This window comes from Sander vitreus, chromosome 15, assembly GCF_031162955.1.
Source record: "Sander vitreus isolate 19-12246 chromosome 15, sanVit1, whole genome shotgun sequence".
NCBI lineage: Eukaryota > Metazoa > Chordata > Actinopteri > Perciformes > Percidae > Sander > Sander vitreus.
This window is the reverse complement of record NC_135869.1, coordinates 23,071,820-23,096,123: the sequence shown is the minus strand read 5'-3', so window position 1 is coordinate 23,096,123 and position 24,304 is coordinate 23,071,820. Positions and strand designations below refer to the sequence as shown.

The following is a 24,304-nucleotide window of genomic DNA, read 5'->3' as shown; positions in this document are numbered from 1 at the left end:
GTAAAGTAAAGTCCTTACCACCTGTCCAGGTGAATGTGGACATGGCCCAACATAGGTTCCTCCCACTGAGCTGTTGTCGGAGGTTACGCTTAATTTGCGTTGGTTCTCCATAGCCATTTCCAAGGCAATCTCTGCATCCATCTCTGCGTCCTCTTTAGCCTCCTGCAAAAGTAGATGGTGTTTTACTTGATCACTACATTTTACTACATTTCTGATATTCGGACGACTACAGATGTAGCGCTTTTTAGGTCTAAACTCAAAACCTATCTGTTTAGAATGGCTTTTAATACGTAGTAGTGGTGTGACAATTTCCCTCTCCTATTTCTATGTAACCTTTTCTGATTTTACTGTTTCTATGTTTCATTCTTTTTATTGTATGATATGTTATATGATGTGTGTTTTAGTCTTGGTTTCTGATGTGAAGCACTTTGGATACCTGCTGGTTGCTGTAAAGTGCTATATAAATACATGTTGATTGATTGATTGATTGATTGATTGATTTTAAATGTTGATATCCATCAACATGAATGTCATCAAATGTACTTGTCTCTTGGCTATTTACATACAGTCTCTGTTCACACATACAGTATACTAGCCGGGTCTATATATGGCTGAATTTCTTGATCTTAGCCTTTTCTAGTTACTGTACCTTGTTGCTTTCCTCGAGATGTTTCATCAAAACGGCCACCACCACGTTGACCAGCACAAACTGGGCCATTAGCACAAAGGTGACAAAGTAAATTGGAGAGACCAAAGGCAGGTAGGAGAGACAGTGGCGGTCCTCTGGATGACACTCCCTTAGCGTGTCCTTAAAAGACAGAGAAAGATTCAGAAAGAAAGAGGGAAAGTGAAAAGTGAAAGAGTTGAATATACACAATTGAACAACTGTCCGTCCAATACACCAGAGGCTGTATCACAAAGCTTTGAAATCTTAACGGTTGATTATATATGGAGCCTCATTTAGAACTTCAGAAAATTATAAATATTGAAGACTTTATAAGGAGAAACAAGGACATTGGTAAAGAATGTACGTCCGCAGATTGGTGTTGAAATTCTAGCTGCTGTTGCTTTCTTTACCCACATACAGTATCCACATCTGCAGGTGGAAACCTGAACATCTCTCCCTTTTGGGGAATCTGCAGCTTGCTAAATGAAAGTGAGTGATGGCAAAGCAGTTCCATGAGGTGCTTGCATCTAAAAATTAAATATGAATATAGAAATCTGGAAAATGTGTAATTTCAACTTGATAGATCTCAATTTGCGATTGTATTGTATCAATTTCCACTTTACATTACGGTTTGACACCTATTCTGAAAAACATTCTATCCCTCAAATATATACATTTATAGAAATTAGGTTAATTAACAACATTAGGTTATAAAAAATTAACAAATGAATGCTTATGATTTAGATTTTTGATATTTCACACAAATGGCTATACAAAAAAAAGCTCTCTCAATATGATTTTTGTTGATATCGGTGGACCTATATGAAAGATATTTTTTGAGATATTTAACTTATGATGTGAAAGTGTTGACTTTGCTCGGCTCTAAGCCACTTCATTATACATAATTGGTTTTGGAGGTCATTGCTCTCTCTGTGGTTATGGGATAATCTAGTCATTATTTGTGTGTGTGTGTGTGTGTGTGTGTGTGTGTGTGTGTGTGTTCATACTTTCATAATCCCATTCCAGTTGTCTCCAGTGGACACTCGAAACAGTGTGAGGAAGGCCATCCCAAAGTTCTCAAACGTTGCATGACGACTCAGACCCTCACATGGGTTGTTGTCATTGCACACTAATCAACACACAAACATCGACAGACATTAATTACGCCACACTTTTGCCATGGTGGTTAAGCAAAAATAACTGGAAAAAAAGTGTGCATAAATGATCACATAAGTGCCAGTGTCCCAATCAGAAAGTCCCAATGCTTCAGTCAGCCGTGTACACTGACTGAACACACAAACAGCTGCCAAGCAGTGTGTCCCTGTGGACATGACAAACGAGAAGGAGAACAGTCTCCGTCAGTCTCAGGGTCAATTTGCCAGAAAGGCCCTCAGGAGCCTGTTTACAGAATCAAAACAGCCACTGGAAGATATCTTCGATCGCCAGGTCACATTAGCAGGAGGTTGGAGAGACACAAAACAGTCCTTAGAGTATTGTGTACCTTGTGTCTTATTCTAAGGATCAACCACCATGAGAAAAGTGAGAGGTTTGTAGCTCAGAGGAACTGAATACGACAACTTTTCATTGTAATAAATGGAATAAAACTTTACTTTACTTTACTTATGAGGCTTTTTTCATGCAACACTGAAATACACAAAGAGACAAAACAATAATACTATCATAGATTTGATCACATTTAAAAAGGCCACAGAGTAAAAAGTGGGACAGATTCTTGATGAACTAGATGACACAAAATAAAACCATTATCAATAAGTATTTGAATGTAAAGCTGAAAATGTAGCTCTGGGTTATCAACCGTCCCTCCAGTAGGCAGTAATAACTTATTCTTGTTGTGTTTGTATAGCTATGTGTACTGATGTGCTGTGTATATTAATGTTTTTGTTTAATCCTGTTTCCTTCTGTTAAAGCACATTGTAAGCTGTTGTTTTTAAAGGTGCTATACAAATAAAAGTTATTATTCTCCCTAAGTCTGAGTCACGGCCCAGTGGCAAGAGGACATTCTGTTTCAAGAGATCAGTTATTTGATTTCGATTATGTTTCAAATCTATTCAATACCATCTATGCTCAAAATACCTGCTATTGGCACCAAAGCTTCAATCCAAAGCTGTGAGCATTAACATTCAAACCCTCATTCCATCCCCTTTCATATTTCCCTTGCCTATGACCTTCTATTATCTGTCCAGCCTTCGGCAGACACAACAGTCACAGAGTTTACACTCCCTCAGTGCCGACATACAGTGTCACCCATGTCTTAGGACTCCCAAAGGAATTATAGATCTTACAATGTCTTTGCTCCTGTCTGAGGGCAGAAAGATTTCATGAGCCATTTATGCCAGTTATTGGTGGCCACTTAATTCACAACACTGTGTGGAGCAGAAGCAGGATAAAATGTTACCATAATACTGATGTGTGTATGCATACTAAACCTTGGGTGGAGGGCTTTACTACTTTATATCTTCTTGCTTTGTATTCACTGTCAAAAGTGTTATTGAGAAACGTTGGAAAATATTACTAAAATGACCACCTTTCAGTTGTATGCCTCTGCCCATGTCTGTCCAGACTCAGAAAATATATGTAGTGAAGACTTTAAAGGGTATTGGGTACAGGGTATAGAAGATCTATACAATCCACACAGTTTCAAGGTGGGCGCCCAAGATTATTCTCTCCAATTCAGTATGAATGGCATTAAGCTGAATTATGAGTTTTGGCTTTGAATAAAGGCCAGAAAAGATGTTTTTGGAGAACACTATGATGTCACATTGAAGTTGACCATTGGCCTTTTGGATATAAAATATCGTCACTTCATCATACTAAATTTGCGTGAAATGTTGGCATAATTAGCATAGGACTTGTTGAGTTATGGCCCAAAATGTACCAAATTCTAATCAGTTAATTCTTGACTCTATGTGGACGTTTGTGCAAAATTGGAAGAGATTCCCTTAAGGTGTTCCTGAGATATCGCATTCACGAGAATAGGACGGACAGAAGGACGGACTTACTGCATTAAAGAAGAAAAGAGATGTGTTTTCAATGTTTTTTTTATTGTGAGTGTGAATTCCCAGAATCCTCTGAGGAGCCAGAGAAGAAAGGCTCAATATGTGATGAGCTGGAAAAAACACAACATGATGTTGTAGGTACGATGTAAAGTAATAGTTTCCCGATCCTGACCAAGCTTGAATATTCTCCACCAAACTGCTGTACAATCCTGTACAGTACCAACATATAATTCACTCCCTCAGCTTTGTAAGCCCTTTAACAGGATTTAAAGTGAGGCACAGACAGAAGAAGGCGTTCGGCACATCCAAAAGCTTTTGTCAGCAGCTTGACAAAAGTGAAAATCATAGCAAAAAATGGAGAGGGGTTTTTACTTTACAAAAAACAGACTTCCTTTTCGTTTTGCCAGTGTCGAGCGGAAGCAAAATACAATTTCACAGAGAGCAACCTCTCATCACCAAGGTGTCCTCCCCAATGCCTTTTCTGCTATTCCTCTTCCCTTACACACTGTTGCGCTCTCAGAGAAAATTAATTGGATGGAGCTGACCTATTGAGGAAGCAAAATGTAAATAAACGTGATCATGCTAATGTGAACTTCTCTTGTTAGTAACGGGTCTTTCATGTGAGAGTGGGGGGGAGAGAAAGCGAGACGGAGAGACAGATGGGGGTAGAGAGTGAGGATTCAACAGAGACAGTTCAGGCGGGGAAATTTGCTCTAAGTCGTGACTGTGGTAGTAATGAGTGAATTCAAAAATCTTTTCTGCTGAAGCTTGGAGACTGTGGTGTATGTGTGTTATTTGCCAGTGGTGTGACTGACCCAGTCTGCCAAAGAGCTCCACTCCCAGTGCAGCGTAGATGAAGAAGAGCAGCATGAAGAGGAGACCGAGATTTCCCACCTGGAAGCAATACGCATGTTAGATCCCCCTCTACACACCAAACACTAGTGTAATACTGCTTGTTCAAGGCTGCAGATAATATAAGACATTAGGATTTATTTCATTGTATTTATTCCATTTGACAGTAATCTAACCATGCATTATGAATGGAAATAACTGTTGCAGAAAATGTCTTGCACCAAAGTCCACTTCTTGCTGTTTGAGATATACTATAAATACCAGGCTGACACACGTTAGGTTGCACACTGACATTTCACTGACTCATTGACATTGCTCCTATTCAAACTTGTGATGGTACATTTCTCACAGTGAGGGCTGTGGGGCAATTATTTGCTGGCTGGCATGTGTATTCAAAGCCTTTGTGCTTCACAACAGTAAGGTAGAAAAAACAGGGCATGGACCCTTTTCCTTTTATTTATTTACTTTTTTACTGAAAACCTGCATTTATATGCTACCTGAATTCAGTTATATTTTCCACACAGGATGACAACATTGATAAAGTGCCCGTACGAGTACAACATCGTAAACATACTCTAAAAATCTTAAAATTAACAGACAGACGTGTTCTGTGTTTTTGCCAGTAAGAAATCATGGAAAGCTTTTTCTGTCAAAACTCTGAGCTAAGTTATTGACAGCAGCCTCCTATTCAGTACACTAAGAAATCTGGTGGTGAACTTGGAGTGCTATAAAAAACAAGTCATCATTGGGCAGACTCTGTGAACTTTACGCACTTCATATGACTATATCTGCATCATAGCTTCACAAAGTTTCCAGCTTGTTGTCTTTTATCCACTAGCTTAACAATCTGTTCTTGTGCACTCTGTGCCCTGATGGTTATATCTGTACACTTGACATTAAGAAAATAGCCAAACAATGGAGTCCTTCACTGCATACGCATCATAATCTGTGGTGCAGCTGCTCTTTGCCTCTAAGAACTGTGCCAAGCAGCAGAAGAGAAAGACCTGAGATACTCCCACAACATCTGGGGACATCCTTAAAAAAGAGTGTTGACAGAAAAAGCACACCGAGTTACATCAGGGAGGAAGTTGGCTGTACAGTCAGACTCCAAAAAATGACAGCACAGCTCAACGATCAAGGTCTAATGCATGCAAAAATGCTGTATGAAGTGACCATCTCTTTGAATCATTCATTTAACTGGTTTCTTTGAACCCCTCATGTAGTCAGCTGCACCATCTACTTTTATTGTGACTTAATTGGAGCCAATAAGACACTGCTGAATGGTACTTCATTCCGAGTTTTTATCACGGCACGAAAAGCTATGTGATCCATGTGATGTGTTTGGCATTTATTATCATGCATATTTAATAATAAAACTAATGGAGTGCACGGTTCAGCTGTAGTGAGGTAGGAGAGGGAATGCACATTTTAGGGTCAGAATAGAAATGTTCTAATGTGGACAGATATGACGTGAGTTAAATATTCATCTGCAAGCATAAATCTTTCAGAGAGCTCTCTATTCCAAACAACACCTTCATATTTACCCTATTCTCATATTACCTGTGGCAGCGCTTGCATGACCGTATCCAGCAGAGATCGCATCCCTGTGGCCATCTTCAGAAGTTTTAGCACTGCAGAGAGACATAGCATACTTAAATAGCTAGTTGTTGCTGCTAGTTGTTGCTGCTTAAAATGTCATGGCATGATACTAGTACAGCAGGAAGGCACTCAGAATTGCATTTATTTGTAGAAGCCAGGAGGCATCTGTGACATATATAACTTTTAATGCTGAATTTACAAGAACATACAATAAAAGATTTGTTGATAAAAGGGCTTCACAACATCAATAATGTTTATGATGAGTGTCTGTCTGTAGGGATGACTTACAAACTGACAATCACTTACTGTATGTTTTGTAATTGTATAGGTATTGTATTGTAAATAGGTAGAGAGGTTAGACTGGTGTGTGTGTGTGTGTGTGTGTGTGTGTGTGTGTGTGTGTGTGTGTGTGTGTGTGTGTGTTTCTACCTCGTGCTATTCTGAGTACTCTCATGATTCTGATGATGGTAGGATTTATGGGCAGTGCTGCGTTCATCTTCAGCTCCTCCAGGGTGATGCCCATGATGGACAGCGCCACTATAGCTATATCCAGCTGATTCCACCTAAACATACACATATAAGCATCCTTCAACATTTTAGGCTCGTAGAAGAAAGAAAAAGGCCTCTGACAGACTTCCCTGCTGGGTAACTCTGGGTAAGTTTCCCCTATCATTTGTTGATGATCTAGTATGTATGTATGTTTTTATTCAGCACAATAAGTGCTACTGTGAGTTAGCTGAAATGTTGGAACAGGAGTAAAAGAAGGGGAAGAAATAATGCTGCTGCTGTTGATGGTGATTAGTTAGTTTAGATGAATGGGTAGCCCCACCTACTAATCTCTATGGTCGGGGGAACACTGAGTGTATGCCTGATAAGTCTCCACAGACAAATTAATACACTCACCACCCAATCCCTTCATACTAAGAACAAGGGGCCACCTAAGTATAAAATACCAATGTACTACATGGAGCAGGAGTTATTATTTCACACCACAGGACCAGGACTCCACTGCCCTCTTTGCGGAGCATCTACCACCGCAGGACCCCACCCATCCCCAGCACGCACTGTTCACACTTCTACCCTCAGGCCGGAGGTACAGAAGTGTTAAATGCGGGACTACCAGACTAAAGAACTCTTTCTTTCCTACTGCCATCAGACTCCTAAACAGCAGATAGGAGTTTATACACATGGGCTACCTCATAACTGTACTCGACTGTTTACATTTCTCCAGTTGCACATTCATGACTAGGCACTATTTACATTTGCACTGTTTATTATTATTATTATTGTTGCTTTATTTTTCACATGCTGCCAATTAATACTGTAGATTTTACATTGTTTGGCATTCTGTGGACAGCAAAGGAAGAATGTCATTGTACAGGGAAACCTGTTTCCTTACTGTGCATATGACAATAAAACTTGAAACATGTTGTAATTTGGAAATAATGACACATATTTCATACATATTTCATTTTACAGCATTGGGTGTTGTGCATAATCACATCCCACTGTGTTACCTGTCTTTGAAGAACCTTTGTATGCCGAATGCCGCGAGTTTGAGCAGGGCCTCGACGACGAAGATGCAGGTAAATACGTAGTTACAGTACTTCAGAACCTCCTCTAAATACTGAACACAAAAAAACATACATGTACACAGGCAGGACATTATTTCAAAACATCTCTCTCAGACTAGATGCTTATTCATTTTCTGTGGCAATACTTAATAATTCTTTATAATGTTCTGAAAGCAGTTTTTACTTTTAGTGGAAATAATACAAATATATGCTTGGAAGTTTTATTGCTGCTTGACAGCAACTAAAATTCAAGTTCCGAGTTCATTTGCAGAACAAAGTAAATTCCAATGAGACTGAAGAGGAACAACAGCTTCTCGGAAGCCCTAAAATGCATCAGTGCTGGAAGATTGTGGCATCTCTCCAAAAATACATCAACAACTTTTGTTTAAGAAAATGAACACCCTGGCTTTTTTTTTTATTAAGAAAAGAATATCAGTGCTGGCGGTGAACCTCAGTTTTATCTGATCAACAAAGTATGGTTATTTTTGGAATCAGAGTCACTTGTCAATATACTTGCACTGGCCGTCTGCACAGAAAACCCAAAACACTGCAGATTTATAGCACAATGTTACTTAACTAAAGCTAGCCAACACTTCAGTCATCATTAAGAGGACGGCTTGACATGCACAGAACATTTATTTTACAGTGGGCAAAGTAAAAATGCCCTCTCGCGGTGTTAAAATTAAGTTAAGGGAATAGCTGCACAGGGACATCTAGGTATTGTGGTTCTAGCCAGAAAATCAATTTCATTTAATTTTAATTCAATTAGTTGGTACCTATCCATCCAGGTAACTATAATATTTGTGTGTCTATGTGCCGAAACATTACCTGCGGCTGATTGTAGTGCTCGATGCTCATGGTGAAGACGTTGATGCAGATGATGAAGGTGATAAACAGGTCCAGGTAGTGGCTGGTACACAGTGTGTGGATGGACAGACGCATGGGAGAATAGTCCGCATAGTAAGGCCTCTGCTTGGCCTCTGGAGCACACAAACACACACATACAAACAAATATATGCAAAGACGACACAAGCAGAGACACATATCAAAACACAGACAGACAGAAAGAGTGAAACTGTGAGTAACCATGCTATGAAATTCAAATATTACAATGTGACCAGTGGTGTGCACAGGAAGGTGCAGGGGCCAAGGAAGGGGAACCGCCACTGCTCTTTTTGCTCAGGATGCAAAAGTTCCCTTTTAATACTTTTTTTTTTTTTTTTTTAACCAAGATAGCTCTTTCCTTAATAATATTCAATTTTTCTCTCTCACACCACATCAGAGGAGCCCTTGAGCAGCCTGGGTGTCTGACTGGCATCTCAAGTACTTCCATTCTGTGTCCTCACTGTTACCCTTCTCACTGTGGTTTCCATTATCGCCCTCGCCCTCACACAGTCTGTGCACACCACTGCCTGTATGGTATGTTGAAATAAGAGAGGACATGAGAGTCACAGCTAGGCTATATCGTTAATTTCATAATTTGCAAACAGGATTGAAATGGATCAAATGTTAAAACAGACTGCAGTTCATGAGCTCAAATCGTTCTCGACTCGTTCTTGGATACATACAGTATTAAAACTTCTCCTCACCTGTTGCAAGGCATTTAAGTGATTCTCCCTTCTACCAGTCTTTAGTAAACAAATCCCTGACCTACCCTGTATTGGACTAAAGGAAGTAACAAACAGGAGTATAGAGTGATGCAAAAATGAGTTCTAAAACCCAGAAATAAGTTAGCATTTTTGCACTTCCGGTTCATTTGTCTCAAAGTCAATGGGTTTTTTGAATGGGTTTTTGGCTAGATGCCTGAAATAAAGTCCGTGGTTTACAAAAGCGTAAGAGATTTTCATTTTTTGTTCTTCGCATAAACTGTTAATCTATGGTTCTACGACATAAAATACGTCAGTAAACAACAAACTCGTGGCTTTTACACGTCTTCAAAAAAGCAGGTTGCTAACAAGTGGCTAAATGAGACAGAGGTTGTCAGGAACATTAAACGTTAGCGAATGTAAGTAGACCAGAATCTAGGCTGCACGGCTGTACATGTCCTGACCTGTATTGATTCTCACCCTTATCTACACTTTTTTCGCTATCTTTGAAGATCAGGTCACGCTAAGCTAAGAGGAAAGACTTTTGTAAAAGAGGTAAGCACACAAAATCTAATTATAAGTTGAAAGCTTAGTGGTGACGTGTTGTACTTCGTTTATAGCCTAACGTTAGCTTTTTACTTCTGGCAGTTGCATTTGAGCTTCAAAACATCATAAAATGTTTGGTCATTTGTGAAGATTATCTCACTGTACAAAACGTGAACGTTAAATTGTGTTTGCCACGCAGCTTATTGTCTGCAAAAATCCAAAAGCCAATGAAAAAATCCCGTAGGCTTTTTGTCAAGTGAACTAGAGCGATGCTAACTTTCGGGTTGGCCTATGAAAATACGTCATCCTTGCAGCACTCTATCCCTGAAGACATTCAGAGAGCTCCTTTAAAGAGCATTATTGCGAGATGAATTGCCTCTTTAATAATGATATTCTTGTCAGGGCAGAGAGGTCTCGCTGTGTATTCTGACCTAAATGAAAAGTCTCCATTAAAACCCAAACTACAGACCATACTTTCTAATGGGTGTGTTGCTCCTTCTTAGAAGGGAGCTGCATTACAGCCTTTGAATAATAAATAGACTAAGTGTTACTGTAATCCTAAAGAAAGCTCAGAGGTGGACAAAACAGAAATATGTGACGTTTATTATGCTTAGCACCCAAAATCGTTATAAAAGATACAGTATGTAACTATGTTTTGACTGTGCACTCGCATGTCCATTTATGACGATTGATGATTGTATTTGTGGTACGTGCATGTTTATATCACCTTCCCAAGTACACCATACCCTGTCCCTACTGCATGCTTACGTGCCTTTGATGTACAAGGTAATGTCTATGGTTGAGAGAAGGCTGCGCAGGGTACGTTCAACAACACAATCGGTAAGTACTCTTTGAATAAAGACCAATCTGTTTATTGTGTTAAAATCAGTCTCTCCATATTGTTTCACTGTTCGAGTTCCTAACTCTTTTTGAAAGCTTGTAGAACATGACCGTGATGTTGAACATACACTGGAGCCACTCTTCTCCTTAATGAAATCACTACAGTCATTTTTAAGCACTCAGGAAAATCTCAATAGTCTAAAACTTCTTTTGTTAAATCTTTTTTTTTTCTTCTTCTTTTGTTTGATGAGTACACTGATCGCATGGCCAAACACTGGAGTTAGGAGTTTTTCCTCTGGGACAGCTGATTAGATTACATTTGTCTGGAACCTTTAGCAGTTTTAGACCAGTGAGACAATACAAGATGAAAAGAGCGGCGCTCTGCTCACACCATATACTGCCTCCTAGTGGAATTCAGTGATTGATGTGTTGGGTATAATTTTGTGTTGTAACCAAATTGTTGTGTTCTTTGATGTTTCAGCCAATAAAAACCATGTGCTTCTACCCAATTTCTTTTTCTCTTTTCTTCAGCTCAACATACTGTATTACCACAATAAAAGAACAAGTCCTCACAACATACTGCTTTGTAGTGTGAGCATTTGAACATTTTTTTTGCAATAGGTGGTGTGTTTCTGATGTTTCTGCCAGCATTTGCTTGTATTTTCTACAAGCTGTAACTAACAATCCTCTGTATCTAACAAACTTAACATCTTCCAACAGCTCTATTGCCCAAGGTATTAGCAAGTATAGCAGCCAAAACGTCTGCTATGTTTCTGAGTCTGCCAGTCAAAACAGGTTGACCGGAAATGTCCTGCTTCCTCTACCCGTGTCGAGAGAGACGCCGCAAGGTCGGGGATGTACATGCACCCGGAGGAAGGGGCGTTGGCGTTTCACTGATCAAAATTTTGCTAGCAAAATTTCCTGAGACACATGGAGGAACCTCGATCGGCTTCACATGCAAAAGGCGCTGCAACGGTTTTCTTCAACAGTCTATAAAAAAATGTTGACTTATTACAGGTATTAATCAGTCTCATTATGCATTAAGAATGGTATTAAAGCAGGTTTTGGTGCTAGAGGATTTAATTTAAGCATTTTAGAAATTAAATAAGGGACTAGTAAATCCTGAAGTATTACTATTGTAATTTGTTGACACTACAGTTGTGGCAGTTTGATTGTTTGAGGAGTGAGCATGCAAATGTTTAGATAGATTAATATAATTGTACAGTTGAGAGGTCGGTTAGGTTGGCCCGGTGTCCAAAGTTCTGCATGCAGTGTTAGGGGAGGGCTGCAGTCATGCAGTTAACATGCATCAGATTGGCATAGCCTACACCTTCTGTCAGTGATCAATCACTGTTTGCGTGTGCTAGCCAGTCTTTCAAACTCTCCCTCTTTTTTTTATATTCAAGTCTGAATAAATTCCCTTGTTTTCTCTCTCTGTCATTCTCGTTCTCTTTTTTTTCAGGCTCAGAAAGCAGGCAGTGCTCAGAAAAATAGACTACCGACCAGCCCCTCCATTCTCCTTACTCCTGCGCTTTTTCTCTATCATTTTGAGCCTCTTCTCTTCCCGTAAGCGGGCCTCCTCCTCTTCCTGGTCCTGCCGGCACTTGTGGAAGTTCTCCACCACGACACCGACAAACATGTTGAGGACGAAGAAGCTGACGATGAGCAGGAATGAGATGAAGTAGAGCAGCATCCAGGGGTTGTGGTTCCTTATAGGCTGAGAGGAGAAGCGGAGAGCAGAGCAAAGAGGATTGAGCTTTTTTTTTCCAATAGTTCGTGTGTATCACTTAGTAGAGACACAGAAAAGCACAGGACTAGTTTTGCTTCTTGTGCTTGAGCGGGCCAGCAACAGAAATCCCAAATCCACAAAGCCAGAGCACATACATACATACAGCAAGTAGAACAATGTAAATTATTTGAAAATCCTTGGGTAAACTTTCCAGTATTCTAGGTTAATTTCACTGTCAGTGTAGCAGTTTGAAGATGTATCCTAATGATATCACAAATAAAGGCTTTGATCCTTTGGTTTCTAGTCACCTGATTTCTTATGTTGTTGCAAGTATGAGTATTAATATGACTCCACTATTTCAGCACATTACACCACAGGCAGTCTTAGATCTGAGGACAGCCTCATCAAATGAAGCTTTGAAGTGCCTGCTATAAACTCGCCTGAGCCTGGCTTTTGCTTAGAAACTGTTATAACAACACCACCGCCGTTTACATTTGCTTAATGTTTCAAATTAATCCCACGATTTTTTAACCTCATACTCAAAGTGTATTTAGGCTGTCTTCAGGGCAGGTATTTGCACATCTTGCTGTCAAAGCTTCCAATGGAGATTATAGTGCCGCTGTTCTCTAACACGCATTACAGTTCAATTATATCACACCTATTTACAGTGCAGTTTTATTACTACTGATGATGTTGAATCAGATGGTGATATTTAATTTGATGATATTTTATATGCAACTGCACAGTGTGCACTTCACCGAGAGTACGCTTACAATAAAATAAGCAGCATGAATCACAGATATTTAAGAATGTATTAAGAATTATTTTGTAAAGTGACATATAATGTGTTGTATAATGTCCGAGGAGAGAGGAGTGTCAGTGTGGTTCCTCGATGAGGAGTGACATTTATTTTTTCGGTACATTCCTCCCACTTTACCTGTTGGTCCACTCCCACTGCATCCAGCCCGTCATACATGATGTTGACCCAGCCATCCTTACAGGACAGCACAAACAAAGACATCAGAGCCTGGAAAGGAAACACAGAGAAATAAGTTAAAACACAGGGATTTTTTTTCTGGTTGTCAGCATGTGCTTTTTCCTCCCAATGATAATTAGTGGCTGTCAGCAGAAGATTATTTATGTGAAATAAATCAATTAAAATATTCACATTCTTAAGGTGAGTTATTTAAACCTCCATCTGCAAGTGATAGAATGTAAGACAACCCAACTCTGTCAAATTTAATTTAAAATGTATCAGAGTACTCTGAGAAAAGGAAAACCTAAGCCACTAATGTATTTACCACAGTCACTGTGTCCTGTTGCACTGCAGTTTGCAATAATAAATGCTATATTTTATTAGTAGTTTTTAGCTAGTTAATTGGTTTTTGTAGATTACATTGGCCTGAACACTAAACATTTTCTTCTTCCCAACCTCCCTCTCTTTCCCTCCCTCTCCCTTAATCACCCTCACTCCATTCATCCGTACCTGAACCAGGTTGTCAAAGTTGTACTTCCTTCGTATCCAGCGGTAGTTGGCCTGCAGACAGTCTGACTTGTTGGTGATGTTTTTCGTGTCCGGACCTTCACAGTGGTAGAACTTCCCTTTGAACAGCTAGCGAGTGAGATAGAGAGACAGAGGTCTGCAGGGCTATTTGGCTGCCATTTACACATTATCTCAATTGCACTGGAGTTTACGGCTTCTTAAACATCCAACTATTAATTCCAGCAATAAAAGGATGTTTTATAGAGTATATTCTTATCAGAAGATTTCTCTGAGTGCTTGGCTAAAAGCTGGCCTGGGGGGTCATGTTGTCCCTTTTCACACTTAACCTAATTGTTGTTCTTTCAAAAACTCACACTCTTAAGGGAAAAAATGGCCCATTGGATATTCAAAGACACTTCCAATCCCCCCCTCAAGCCACAATCACATTTGCAGCTGCTCAACGAGACTGACATTTACGATACAAGGGGTAAAAGGTTTCATCCTCGAGCTTAGAAAAAGCAAATGACAAAGCAGTATCATAAGTGCAGCCTGTGCATTGGACCTCTCCCTAGCTTTGGGAAATTGTGACTTGTTTAAGGCAAGCACCAGTTTGTGTGTGTTACTGTGTGTGAATGCATACTACCTGCACGCCCAAGATGCCAAAGACAATGAAGAAGGCGCAGCAGATAAGGACAATGTTCCCGATGGGTCTGAGAGAGGTGATGAGCGTTTCCACAACCAGCTTCAATCCCGGGGCTCGGCTGATCACCCTGGAACACAAGAAGAGAGACATAAAGATGTCCGTTAGTACCAGCCCATATAGTCCAGAACCTACAGACATAAATCCAAGTGATAGAAATATTAAATAGGGTGGGATGTTTCCTGTATGCGTGGGGCTTACATACAGACATTTCCACACAAACCAACACCTTCATACGCACACACAAGCACACACACACAAATACACTGGGTACCTCAGCGGGCGAAGTGTTCGTAGGAGACGTAGGACTCTGAGGATGCCCAGGATCCTGTTTCCGCTAGTGTAGGCCAGAGAGACCAGAATGTCGACCAGAGACACAAACACCAAAAAACCATCCAGAACGTTCCAGCTGGACTGGAGGTAAGTCTGCTTCCCAAAGCAGAAACCGAGAGCTACAACCTGGAGGAACCATTATGGAATTATTATCTCTTGAGATTTCAATTAGAAAGTCGTTGATGCAGAATTGTCAAAATGTTAAAACATTTACTTAGCACATACCACAAATAACGGAAAGAAATCTTACCTTAATGGCCATCTCTGCCAGGAAAATCACAGTGAAAACGTAGTTGGACACACTCAGAAACACTCGCTCCTAAAAAAGAGAGCGACATTAATATGAAGACATAACGAGAATAAAGACAAAGTTGAGGTCTCAACATTTTGTTTTCACAACAGCTGTTTTTTATTTAGCCTGTTTCTTTAAGAGAGTAATGTATTGTGGGTAGTTTTTAGCCTTGATGTTGCGTGTGTCTACTGTTTGTCTCCTGTAGTTAATCAGCCCCAAAAGCATCCAGTCAGGTTAATGCACAGGAAGTTTCTATTGGATCATGTTGCACATTTCAGCACGTTGTACAGTAACCAGCGGAAATCAGTGAAGAGTTTCTATACATATCTCTGCAAAATATATATATATATATATATATATATATATATATATATATATATATATATATATATATATATATATATATATATATATCTCTGTTTGCTGTATCATATTTACCTGTACATAACTCTCACAGACAGTGTAAAAAGTTGCATGAATGAAAAGCTGCTCGTGTGAGAGTGTGTGCATCTGGGTGTGTCCGTCTGTGTGTGTGTGTGTGTGTGTGTGTGTGTGTGTGTGTGCGTGCGTGCGTGCGTGCGTGCGTGTCCTACCTTGCTATGAAGCTGTATCTCAGGTCTTTCCAGAGCAATGGTGATGCAGTTGAGGAAGATGAAAACCAGAACTACATGGTCGAACAATTTGTGAGAGATCACACTTTGGCACCACCCACGTAATCTAAACACACAGACACATGCACAGATTCATCTACACAAAGTCTATGGTCGGTTAAAGCTATTGACCAAATAATTAGCAGTGATAAAGCAGTAAAAGATAAAGTAGAAGCATACAGATTGATGATTTGTGTGTGTGTGTGTGTGTGTGTGTGTGTGTGTGTGTGTGTGTTTGTGTGTGTGTGAGTGAGTGTGTGAGAGAGACTCACATGCTCTCTGGAGAGAACAAATACAGCGTCCAGTCTTCATGCTCTATGCACCAGCGCGGCTTCATGTTAAGGAGCTCTTTTTTGATCCAGTGCCAGAAAGAACTCTGCAGAGGTAAGAGGTCAGACATCAACATTATCACCAGTAGCAGCAATTATCACTTTCTTTGCGATTCATCATTACATGACATTATCAATTGTGAAATTATTACTTCTATTACACCATCAATACCAAAGCCACAATCATTATCATCATGTTCATGCTGTCATGGCCAAACGCAGTACTGTAATTCTGAAAATGTACAATACTGTAAAAAATCTTTTTCAGTTTTCAGGCAATTGTACTTAACTCCCATATATATCGATAATGTAGAATGGTGAGATAGTCTATGGGAGTGGTAGCAGCATTGCTAAAGGGGAAATGCACCTTTAATCCTCTCCACAGATGGATGGCTGCCTGAGCTAAACTAGAAGTTGTAATGCAATTTCAGTATTCAAATTTCCAGTATTCTCTTTTCATGCACCTCCAGCCTCAACAGTGAAAACAGTTGTTCCAAATGAGAAAAATGTTAGTATTTTGTATGTACTCCTTAATTTCTTGAATATTATTTAAATGCATGTTGCATAACTTAAAGATCAGAGAGTTTGTTTGACAGCATCAATAGCTACACTAAAGGAATTAGTTACTTGCCCAATAAACAATTGCACCATAAAAAGCATTCAAAACTGCATAGTTTAATTTGAGTTTCCACAAAGTTGCTGATGTTAGCGCTTCCACATTTAAATTTATGGGTGCACAATAAACAAGTGTTTTCTTGCATAAGTAGATATGTAGATAACTGGACCATAACTCCAAATTTAGTCTAGTCCACAAGCACAATAGAAACTCATTAAAGTTTCTAATAAAACAAATAGAATAAAGCTTGGGTGCACTGCATCTGTACTTTAGGATTCTAATTAAAACAGCCCAAAGTCAAGCCTCTCAGCTTATTTGGCAGACTGCTGCTCGTGTGAGAGTGTGTGCATCTGGGTGTGTGTGTGTGTGTGTGTGTGTGTGTGTGTGTGTGTGTGTGTGTAAACTGGATGAAAAGAACCTGCTGCTCCTTGGAGCTGAAATCCATAATCCCTGACATAGACACACGGAGAGCTCCACATGCATACACACGTCTCAGCTGGCACGTCATGTGCGCACAGTGACACACATGCAGACACACATGCATACACTGGTAGAGGATCTGTTTTCAGCATCCCATTTTCAGTGTGCCCAGGGAGAGGCCTTTTGTTTTGGTGGATTTCATGGCTTTATAAACTCAATTTGGAGCCAACAAAACCATCAACAATGTCGCAACAGAGGTCATCCAAAACCATTGGGGAGTACACCCTTCACACACACACACACACACACACACACACACACACACACACACACTGTGATTTTATACCCACTGAGAAAACAATTACTGGCCAAGCAAATCAATTACAGCATGACAATTAGCATTCCTCCAGGGCTTGCAGTGTTAACACAAAAACACACATAGTATATCAAAGTAAGAGAGAGACAAAGGTCAAAGAAGACAAAGAAGAACTGAGTGGGGAAAGACAGAAATAAAATATGTAAACAGAATCGGAGAGGGCAGATTAAGATTGCTGAGCAAACTTGTCACAAGGCCTATAACAATTTAAAAATGATTGCTCAGGCCTGTGTATGTAATTGTGAAACAATCCAACAGGACAATATCGTGCTGCTGACCTTTAAAATCTGCTCAAAGACCTCGCTGTAGATCTAAATGTTATTTTGAAAGCCATGACTCATGATAACTTACGTCATCATCCATGTCATCTTCAGGCGAGGAGTCATCCTTGGGTTCAGAGTTCACATTGGGGTCATAGGTCACGGTCCTCCCGTTACAGTCACTGTACTCTGCTATTATGGAAGGGCAAAGAGTGGACGCCGGCAGCAGCTCCAAGGATTCTGGCCGTAGTCTATTGTTTCCCCCGGCCTCCCCCTTGTCCTGCCCACCATCTTCCTCCTCTCCTCCCTCCCCAGACAACAGGCTCTCCCTCTCTCCGCTGGTGTCTCGCCTTTTGAGGCTCGGCGCTCTTCCCAGGCTGTTCCAGCTGGAGCGACGGCTTCCCCATGAGCGAGGAGGAAGAGGGGAGCGCCGGCCGGGACTTGAGAGGCTCTGGAGAGACAGGAAATAGGGGTAAGCATAGTGTGTGGCTATGAAAGTGTGTCTGTATGAGCAAGAGTTACAGGAGTTTCAAAAGTGCTACCTGGCTATTAGGGGGAAATGACCGGCTTGCAGGTCACAACAAAAAAGGAGATACACGCCAAACTTAGCAATAACAAATTGAAGTGTAGTAAAGAAAATTATGTAAAGATATTTCAAGTGCAGCTTCAATTTGAATTTGTGTGAGGATTCTCAGTCTCTTCTGCAGTCAAATGTGTTGTCAGTCTCTTAGAATCCAAGACAAAGAGTTTCTCTCTTGAGTTTTTTTAGTAGACAAGGTATAGGCAAGAATTTCTGTGATGGACTGCTACATTTTTCTTAATTTTGTCTCTTACCGTTTAGTTTGAGCAAATGTTATGCCCATGTGCTAAGCGTTACTGAGTATGTTTATTAGGATTTTTCTATCCCCATGAGCTAACAACGAGTGATTATTGGCTCCCTATATTTCCAGATTTAATTTAAGGGTCCATGATATCCTTGCGGACTAAATAACTGTCTACCTGTGTTACAGTGCCCTGCTATGGGCAGTTATACAGACCGGAGGTATGGAAAATGCAGTTTGGTGAACCTGTAACCTTTGGAGCTAATGGCGGCATATGTGGTACCTGCACAGTCCGCCTTCTCTGTGCAGCGATGTCAAGATTTAAAATAATGTCAGATAATATAATATCAATGAATACAATGTAATACATTCCTCGTATAAAAAGAGGACTGTGTGACGTGTGCTCCTTCTCAGTCCTCTGAGGCAAATTTAGGTCATTAAGCCGTCCCCCATGGTAGTGGATGTGATTGAATCCTGGGTTACTCGTAGATTGAAACATTTAGAGCTTGTGTTTAACTCCAGTGTTACCTCATGGGACCTGAGTCATTGGTCCTTAAGGCCCTTTATGGTCATCCATGTAGGACCACTGGGTCTGATTGAATTAACTTTGTCTCATATGTCTGTCTGCTCCTTGCCTTGGCTTCTGCCAAGTAAGTGGGTTATATCCAGGCTTTGTATTTGCATCGTTCTTGTTGCTATTTCTTTGAACCTTTTTTCAGTCAGACTATGCAGGAGCGTGGTATCTAATATATAATGTGCCTTGATCCTCTCCTCTAAGGAATAAAAGTTCATTTTGATATGTTGCGCTTATCATACTGTAAATATTATAACATTCCCCTAACATATGCATTGTTTATGGCACCTCCATTTATAAATGACTGAATGCTGAGTGTTTGATATAACTCACCAGAGAATGCTGGTCATAGGCTAATGGGTCCATGGAGGTGGCGCTCCCACGGCGAGACTCTGCATTACCACTTCCTGCCTCGGAAAACCCCAGTCCAACATCGCCATACTGAGGCACCTCCTCTCTGAACATGAGCTTCTCTCCAAGGACCGACTCAGGTCCCAGAGAGCCTTTAGGAGTGGGCATGGGTGTGGCTGCCGTGCGCATGATTATTGGAGGAGCCATCGAGCCGCGAGGGTCAACATGACCGTTGGCTGTCATCATCAGAGAGTACATTTTTAGCTCTGTGGAGAAATAAAGTCATTATAATCACCATCATTTATTCATACAGTTAGTAATCAGTCAGTCGTGAAACAAGAAAAAATAGCCCAATTTGAGCCTTTTCCGTCATTTAAACCTACCAGTGTCTCTGAGCTGTTCTACCTTCTCGTCCTCCTCAAAGTTGTCAGATTTCTTCTCATCATCTGAATCCGACCGATTAGCATCACCCTACAACACACACACACACACACACACACACACACACACACACACACACACACACACACACACACACATCCATGCAAATAAGCACATAGCAGAATGTTTACTGTGCCCCTTGGGTGCAACATGAGAACAGTGTTGGATGAGGTTAGAATAAATCATCTGAAATGATCAGCGAGTGTGTTAGGGTTAGGGTTAACCCACAGTGTGGTAATTGAGAGTCCGGACCTGCGGCCCTCAGATAGCTCCATCGGGAGTTAATTAACAGCAAGAGAAGGCCCTCATACAGTATTCACACAGTTGTGGATGAGAGATGCTTGTTAAGAATCATACATTCATCTTTACTCTGTTCCCCTGACGTTAGCGCCATAATTGTAAGAAGTCTTTTGTATATTCTTTGCATTCAGAACTTAAAATTTGCACATTGGAAAATAAGTGTTTCATTAAATGAACACTTGTGTTGTCTTCCCGTCAACGATGAACGTGTTTTGTCCTTGGTGCTTTTCGGACGTTTTTTTAATCATGGTCAATTGACCTAATTTAAATGACTTTTTACCAAATTCCTTTGTTTGATAAAAGCAGATATTATGAATTATTTTGACTAATAGTTAAGACCAGATAATGTTGAGTGAATCATTTTAAATCATTAATTTTATACTCTTTATTTCACAGACTGGTTTAAACCATTTACATTTTTTTTTCAAATGCTATAAAATTGAATAAAACAACCAAAATTCAATTTAAGTAATGATTATTTTACCTGCAGAGATCGTTGTATGGAACGCATACAACATGCATCCAAGTTATTTTGGGGGAAATTTGGTTGTAAGAAACCCATATTACTGATATAAAAAACTTTAAAAAACGGGTCAAATTTGGACAACACAAGGGTTAAATGACACATAATTAAATATTGTAATATTCTCACCTCAGCCTGGAAGCCCTCAACCAAGATGGCCACAAGTAAATTGAAGAGCACATAGTTGCCGAATGTCATGAGAGCAACAAAGTAGAGAGCCGCCCATGGAGAGGTGGAGGCCATGCCGTTATATAACACCACATTCCAGTCCTCCTGGGTAAGAATCTATAGAATGAATGAAGTCAGATTTAGAGATTTTTTAAATACAAATGAGAAAAATCGTAACCAAAAACAAAAGACATGGAAAAGAAAGATAGAAAGGGAGCATATTAGCCTATACAGCCCTCGTGGGTTTTATATGCTTTATAAAATCCAGTACTGAGCTACTTTTATTACCATCATGCCACAATGCTTCAACGTCATGCAGATGGGATTGCCACAGAGTGTACGTGGGTGTTTGCTCGCGCCCGTGTTTAAATCAATGTGAGTGATGAAAGCATTTAAAAGTAGGGCACTGTTCATGATGCAGCATGAAAGCTCGCTCCATCTCTGCCCACTCCTTAAACGCTGTGGCAGGAAGGCAATTCACTGCACTGTCTGTGCAAATGTGTGCATGTACATATGCACGTGTGTGTGTGTGTGTGTGTGTGTGTGTGTGTGTGTGCGTACTGTAGCTACTTTCCAAGAAAACTATAGTAAGTATATAGGGAATGCCTTCATATGACAGCCAGTTGGATAAAATGCTTTTTCAGCATTGTACTCTCTCTCTCGTACACACACACACACACACACACACACACACACACACACACACACACACACACACACACACAGACCAAAGTAAGACAGTCCACTGCATTTTGTGTTCCACCTTTCCGCTGACGCATACAGTATTTAAAAGAGGACAACATCTATCTGGAGCAATTGAACAATATCTTCACACAGGGAGAGCAAGAAATAGAAATGATAGTGAAAGAGGGTGTGCATAAGCAGAATCTTTTCATTTCACAGCATTTGACTAATGAGCAGAGCTTGGCAATTGAATTTGGCAGGCAGGCAGGCAGGCACGCACACACACACACACACACACACACACACACACACACACATGGCTTAGTTTGACATTTTGATTTGGGATGGCCAAGGAGTACACATGACCTGTGTTGGGATAAAAATATACACACACAAACACACTGCCCAGTTTATCTCTTACAACTACACTGTACGAAGGATGTGGTGCTACAGCTGACATTTTTATCTGCTGTCATACATTTCCACTTATATCAGTGGGTTCATTCTGAGCCAGTAAGGAGCACGTTGGAGCTCTCTTTTTGAAGGGAAGCCAGTTACATATCTGTCTAGTTGCAGAGACATTTTACAGACGATGCCTACATGAATGGCAGCCTAATTTAGCTGTAACGGCCCATTTTATGTGTAATAGTAATAATTATGAATACACAAAGCAGTTGAACTGCAGACCAGAAGTGAATCAAGCAATTTTTAATAATACTACATGCGAATAGCTGAGTAAATATTTTTGGCAAATCAAATATAACTTAGAAAAAAATCTGTGGATTAGAGCCAGCAAACACTAAAGAACAGAAGCAAAGTGTAAATTGAAAACTAACCTGGAATACAGTGACAATAGCCCAGAGTAGAGAGTCAAAGTTCTTTCGGTCGGGGATGGTGTCTCCGTTCTCCGTCTCAAGACTGAATTTACAGCCAAACAGATGCATACCCAGAATACTGTAGAAGATAAGAAAATGTGGTGATCATTTTGTGTGTATAACAGATCTGGAAGATGGGTTTGTGTGCGTGTGTTGCATGTGTGCATACCTAAAAGTGAAGATGAAAAGCATCAGCAGCATGCAGAACGTGGCGACGTTGTCCATGGTCTTCATTAGCACTACCAGTTGTCTCCTCAGGGCAGGAAGGAAGCGAACCAACTTCAGAACCCGCAGCAGACGAAACGTTCGCAGGACTGACAACCCACCGTCTGCTTGACCAATTATCTCCCACACACTGAGAACCACAAACCAAATTTGTATTAAAAACACAATTGGAAAACTTTAAAGTTGGAGATCCTATTTGGTCACTACTGTCTAAATTAACCATGTATGTAAGCATAAATCTAGGAAATTTACAATGTTACAATATGCTAATTATAAAAGGTAATTCCCTTTCATTACCGGAAGCAACCCAACCCAACGGACTACATGGAACGTAAATATAATAAAAACAAGGTTACTGTATTCCCTTGAAGTAACAGAAAGAAAAGTCGTAATATCATTACCGATACATTTAGTAAAACTGGGTATTTTTAGCAGAATTGTTAAAAATAAATTTAAAAATGAAGAACAACATACTACTGTAGTGTAGGGTTATGAGTTGTGCCTATACTTATGAAGGTGATAAAATAATAATACAGAGGCTCCATAGTCTGAACCACAACAACAAACTCTTTATTGACTCCCACAATTTCATCAGCAGCATATTACAGCTTCAGCCCTTCCGTTCTTACCTTTCACAATAAAAGCCCTTCGCTAAAAGGCAACTCAGGATCACAACACATCACAAGTCTCACACAACACCACTCCAGTCTTGAGTCATTGTATCACAAGTCTCACACAACACCACTCCAGTCTTGAGTCATTGTAGGTCTAAAGGCCACTGTCTGAATTTAAAAAAATCGTGATTCATATTTTCCCCCGAATCGTGCAGGCCTAATGCAAAGTATTTTTTTCTTTAAAAATACACTGATAAGAGGACACATTTTTGATGCTAAGAATCTTGGTTTCCCCATTTACTTTTCTAAGTTAACATTGTTGTGTTGTCTTACAGAATACACAGGTGTGGATTTAGTTTAAATAAGAGGTATCTTATTGATCTTTCTTTTCTCTTGTCTATATTTGCATATTTGTTATTGAGGTAATCCAAAAGTAACGGAAAGTAAACAAGTTATTTTAATATTGTGATACTAGGATTAGGTTATTGACTACATTTTTTAACAGGTAATTAGTAATGGTATCAGAATACATTAAAGTAACCCTTCCAACCCTGCTAACAACATATATCAAAAGGTCCCCTGATCCAATATGAGCTCTATCAAACTAAATGTTAGACACGCAGCAAACCTCGACTCCCGACAGGATCAAGAATCCGCTGTAGCAGTAAACAAAGCTGCTCCTGTGTGATCCATCATGAGTGTGTCAATCTTAGCTATTGTAAAGATGGATGCTGCAGCAGTAAACCTGACACTCGAAACCCAATGACTGACAAGCTGGAGAATGGGGGTTGGCTCTAAATCTGAGTTGTCTAGTTCGTGAAAGCTACACTGATTGGTTTTAGTGCCTTTGCATTTTGTT

General features: G+C 40.1%; 1 protein-coding gene across 1 annotated transcript in view; it reads right to left on the bottom strand.

Moving 5' to 3' along the window:
- Positions 1–24,304, bottom strand: part of cacna1ha (calcium channel, voltage-dependent, T type, alpha 1H subunit a) — a 63,105-nt gene that overhangs the window by 8,880 nt on the left and 29,921 nt on the right. Inside the window, exons 12-33 of the mRNA XM_078268870.1 lie at positions 22,776–22,961; positions 22,568–22,685; positions 21,009–21,164; positions 19,999–20,086; positions 19,598–19,881; positions 17,961–18,320; positions 16,141–16,244; positions 15,812–15,935; positions 15,177–15,245; positions 14,868–15,052; positions 14,537–14,663; positions 13,897–14,022; positions 13,348–13,437; positions 12,206–12,398; positions 8,538–8,689; positions 7,653–7,762; positions 6,565–6,698; positions 6,097–6,167; positions 4,500–4,578; positions 1,675–1,796; positions 650–808; positions 19–162 (exon numbers count right to left, since the gene is read on the bottom strand). Of these exons, the coding sequence (XP_078124996.1) occupies positions 19–162; positions 650–808; positions 1,675–1,796; positions 4,500–4,578; positions 6,097–6,167; positions 6,565–6,698; positions 7,653–7,762; positions 8,538–8,689; positions 12,206–12,398; positions 13,348–13,437; positions 13,897–14,022; positions 14,537–14,663; positions 14,868–15,052; positions 15,177–15,245; positions 15,812–15,935; positions 16,141–16,244; positions 17,961–18,320; positions 19,598–19,881; positions 19,999–20,086; positions 21,009–21,164; positions 22,568–22,685; positions 22,776–22,961 (3,181 nt within the window). The remainder of the gene's footprint in view (positions 1–18; positions 163–649; positions 809–1,674; positions 1,797–4,499; positions 4,579–6,096; positions 6,168–6,564; positions 6,699–7,652; positions 7,763–8,537; positions 8,690–12,205; positions 12,399–13,347; positions 13,438–13,896; positions 14,023–14,536; positions 14,664–14,867; positions 15,053–15,176; positions 15,246–15,811; positions 15,936–16,140; positions 16,245–17,960; positions 18,321–19,597; positions 19,882–19,998; positions 20,087–21,008; positions 21,165–22,567; positions 22,686–22,775; positions 22,962–24,304) is intronic.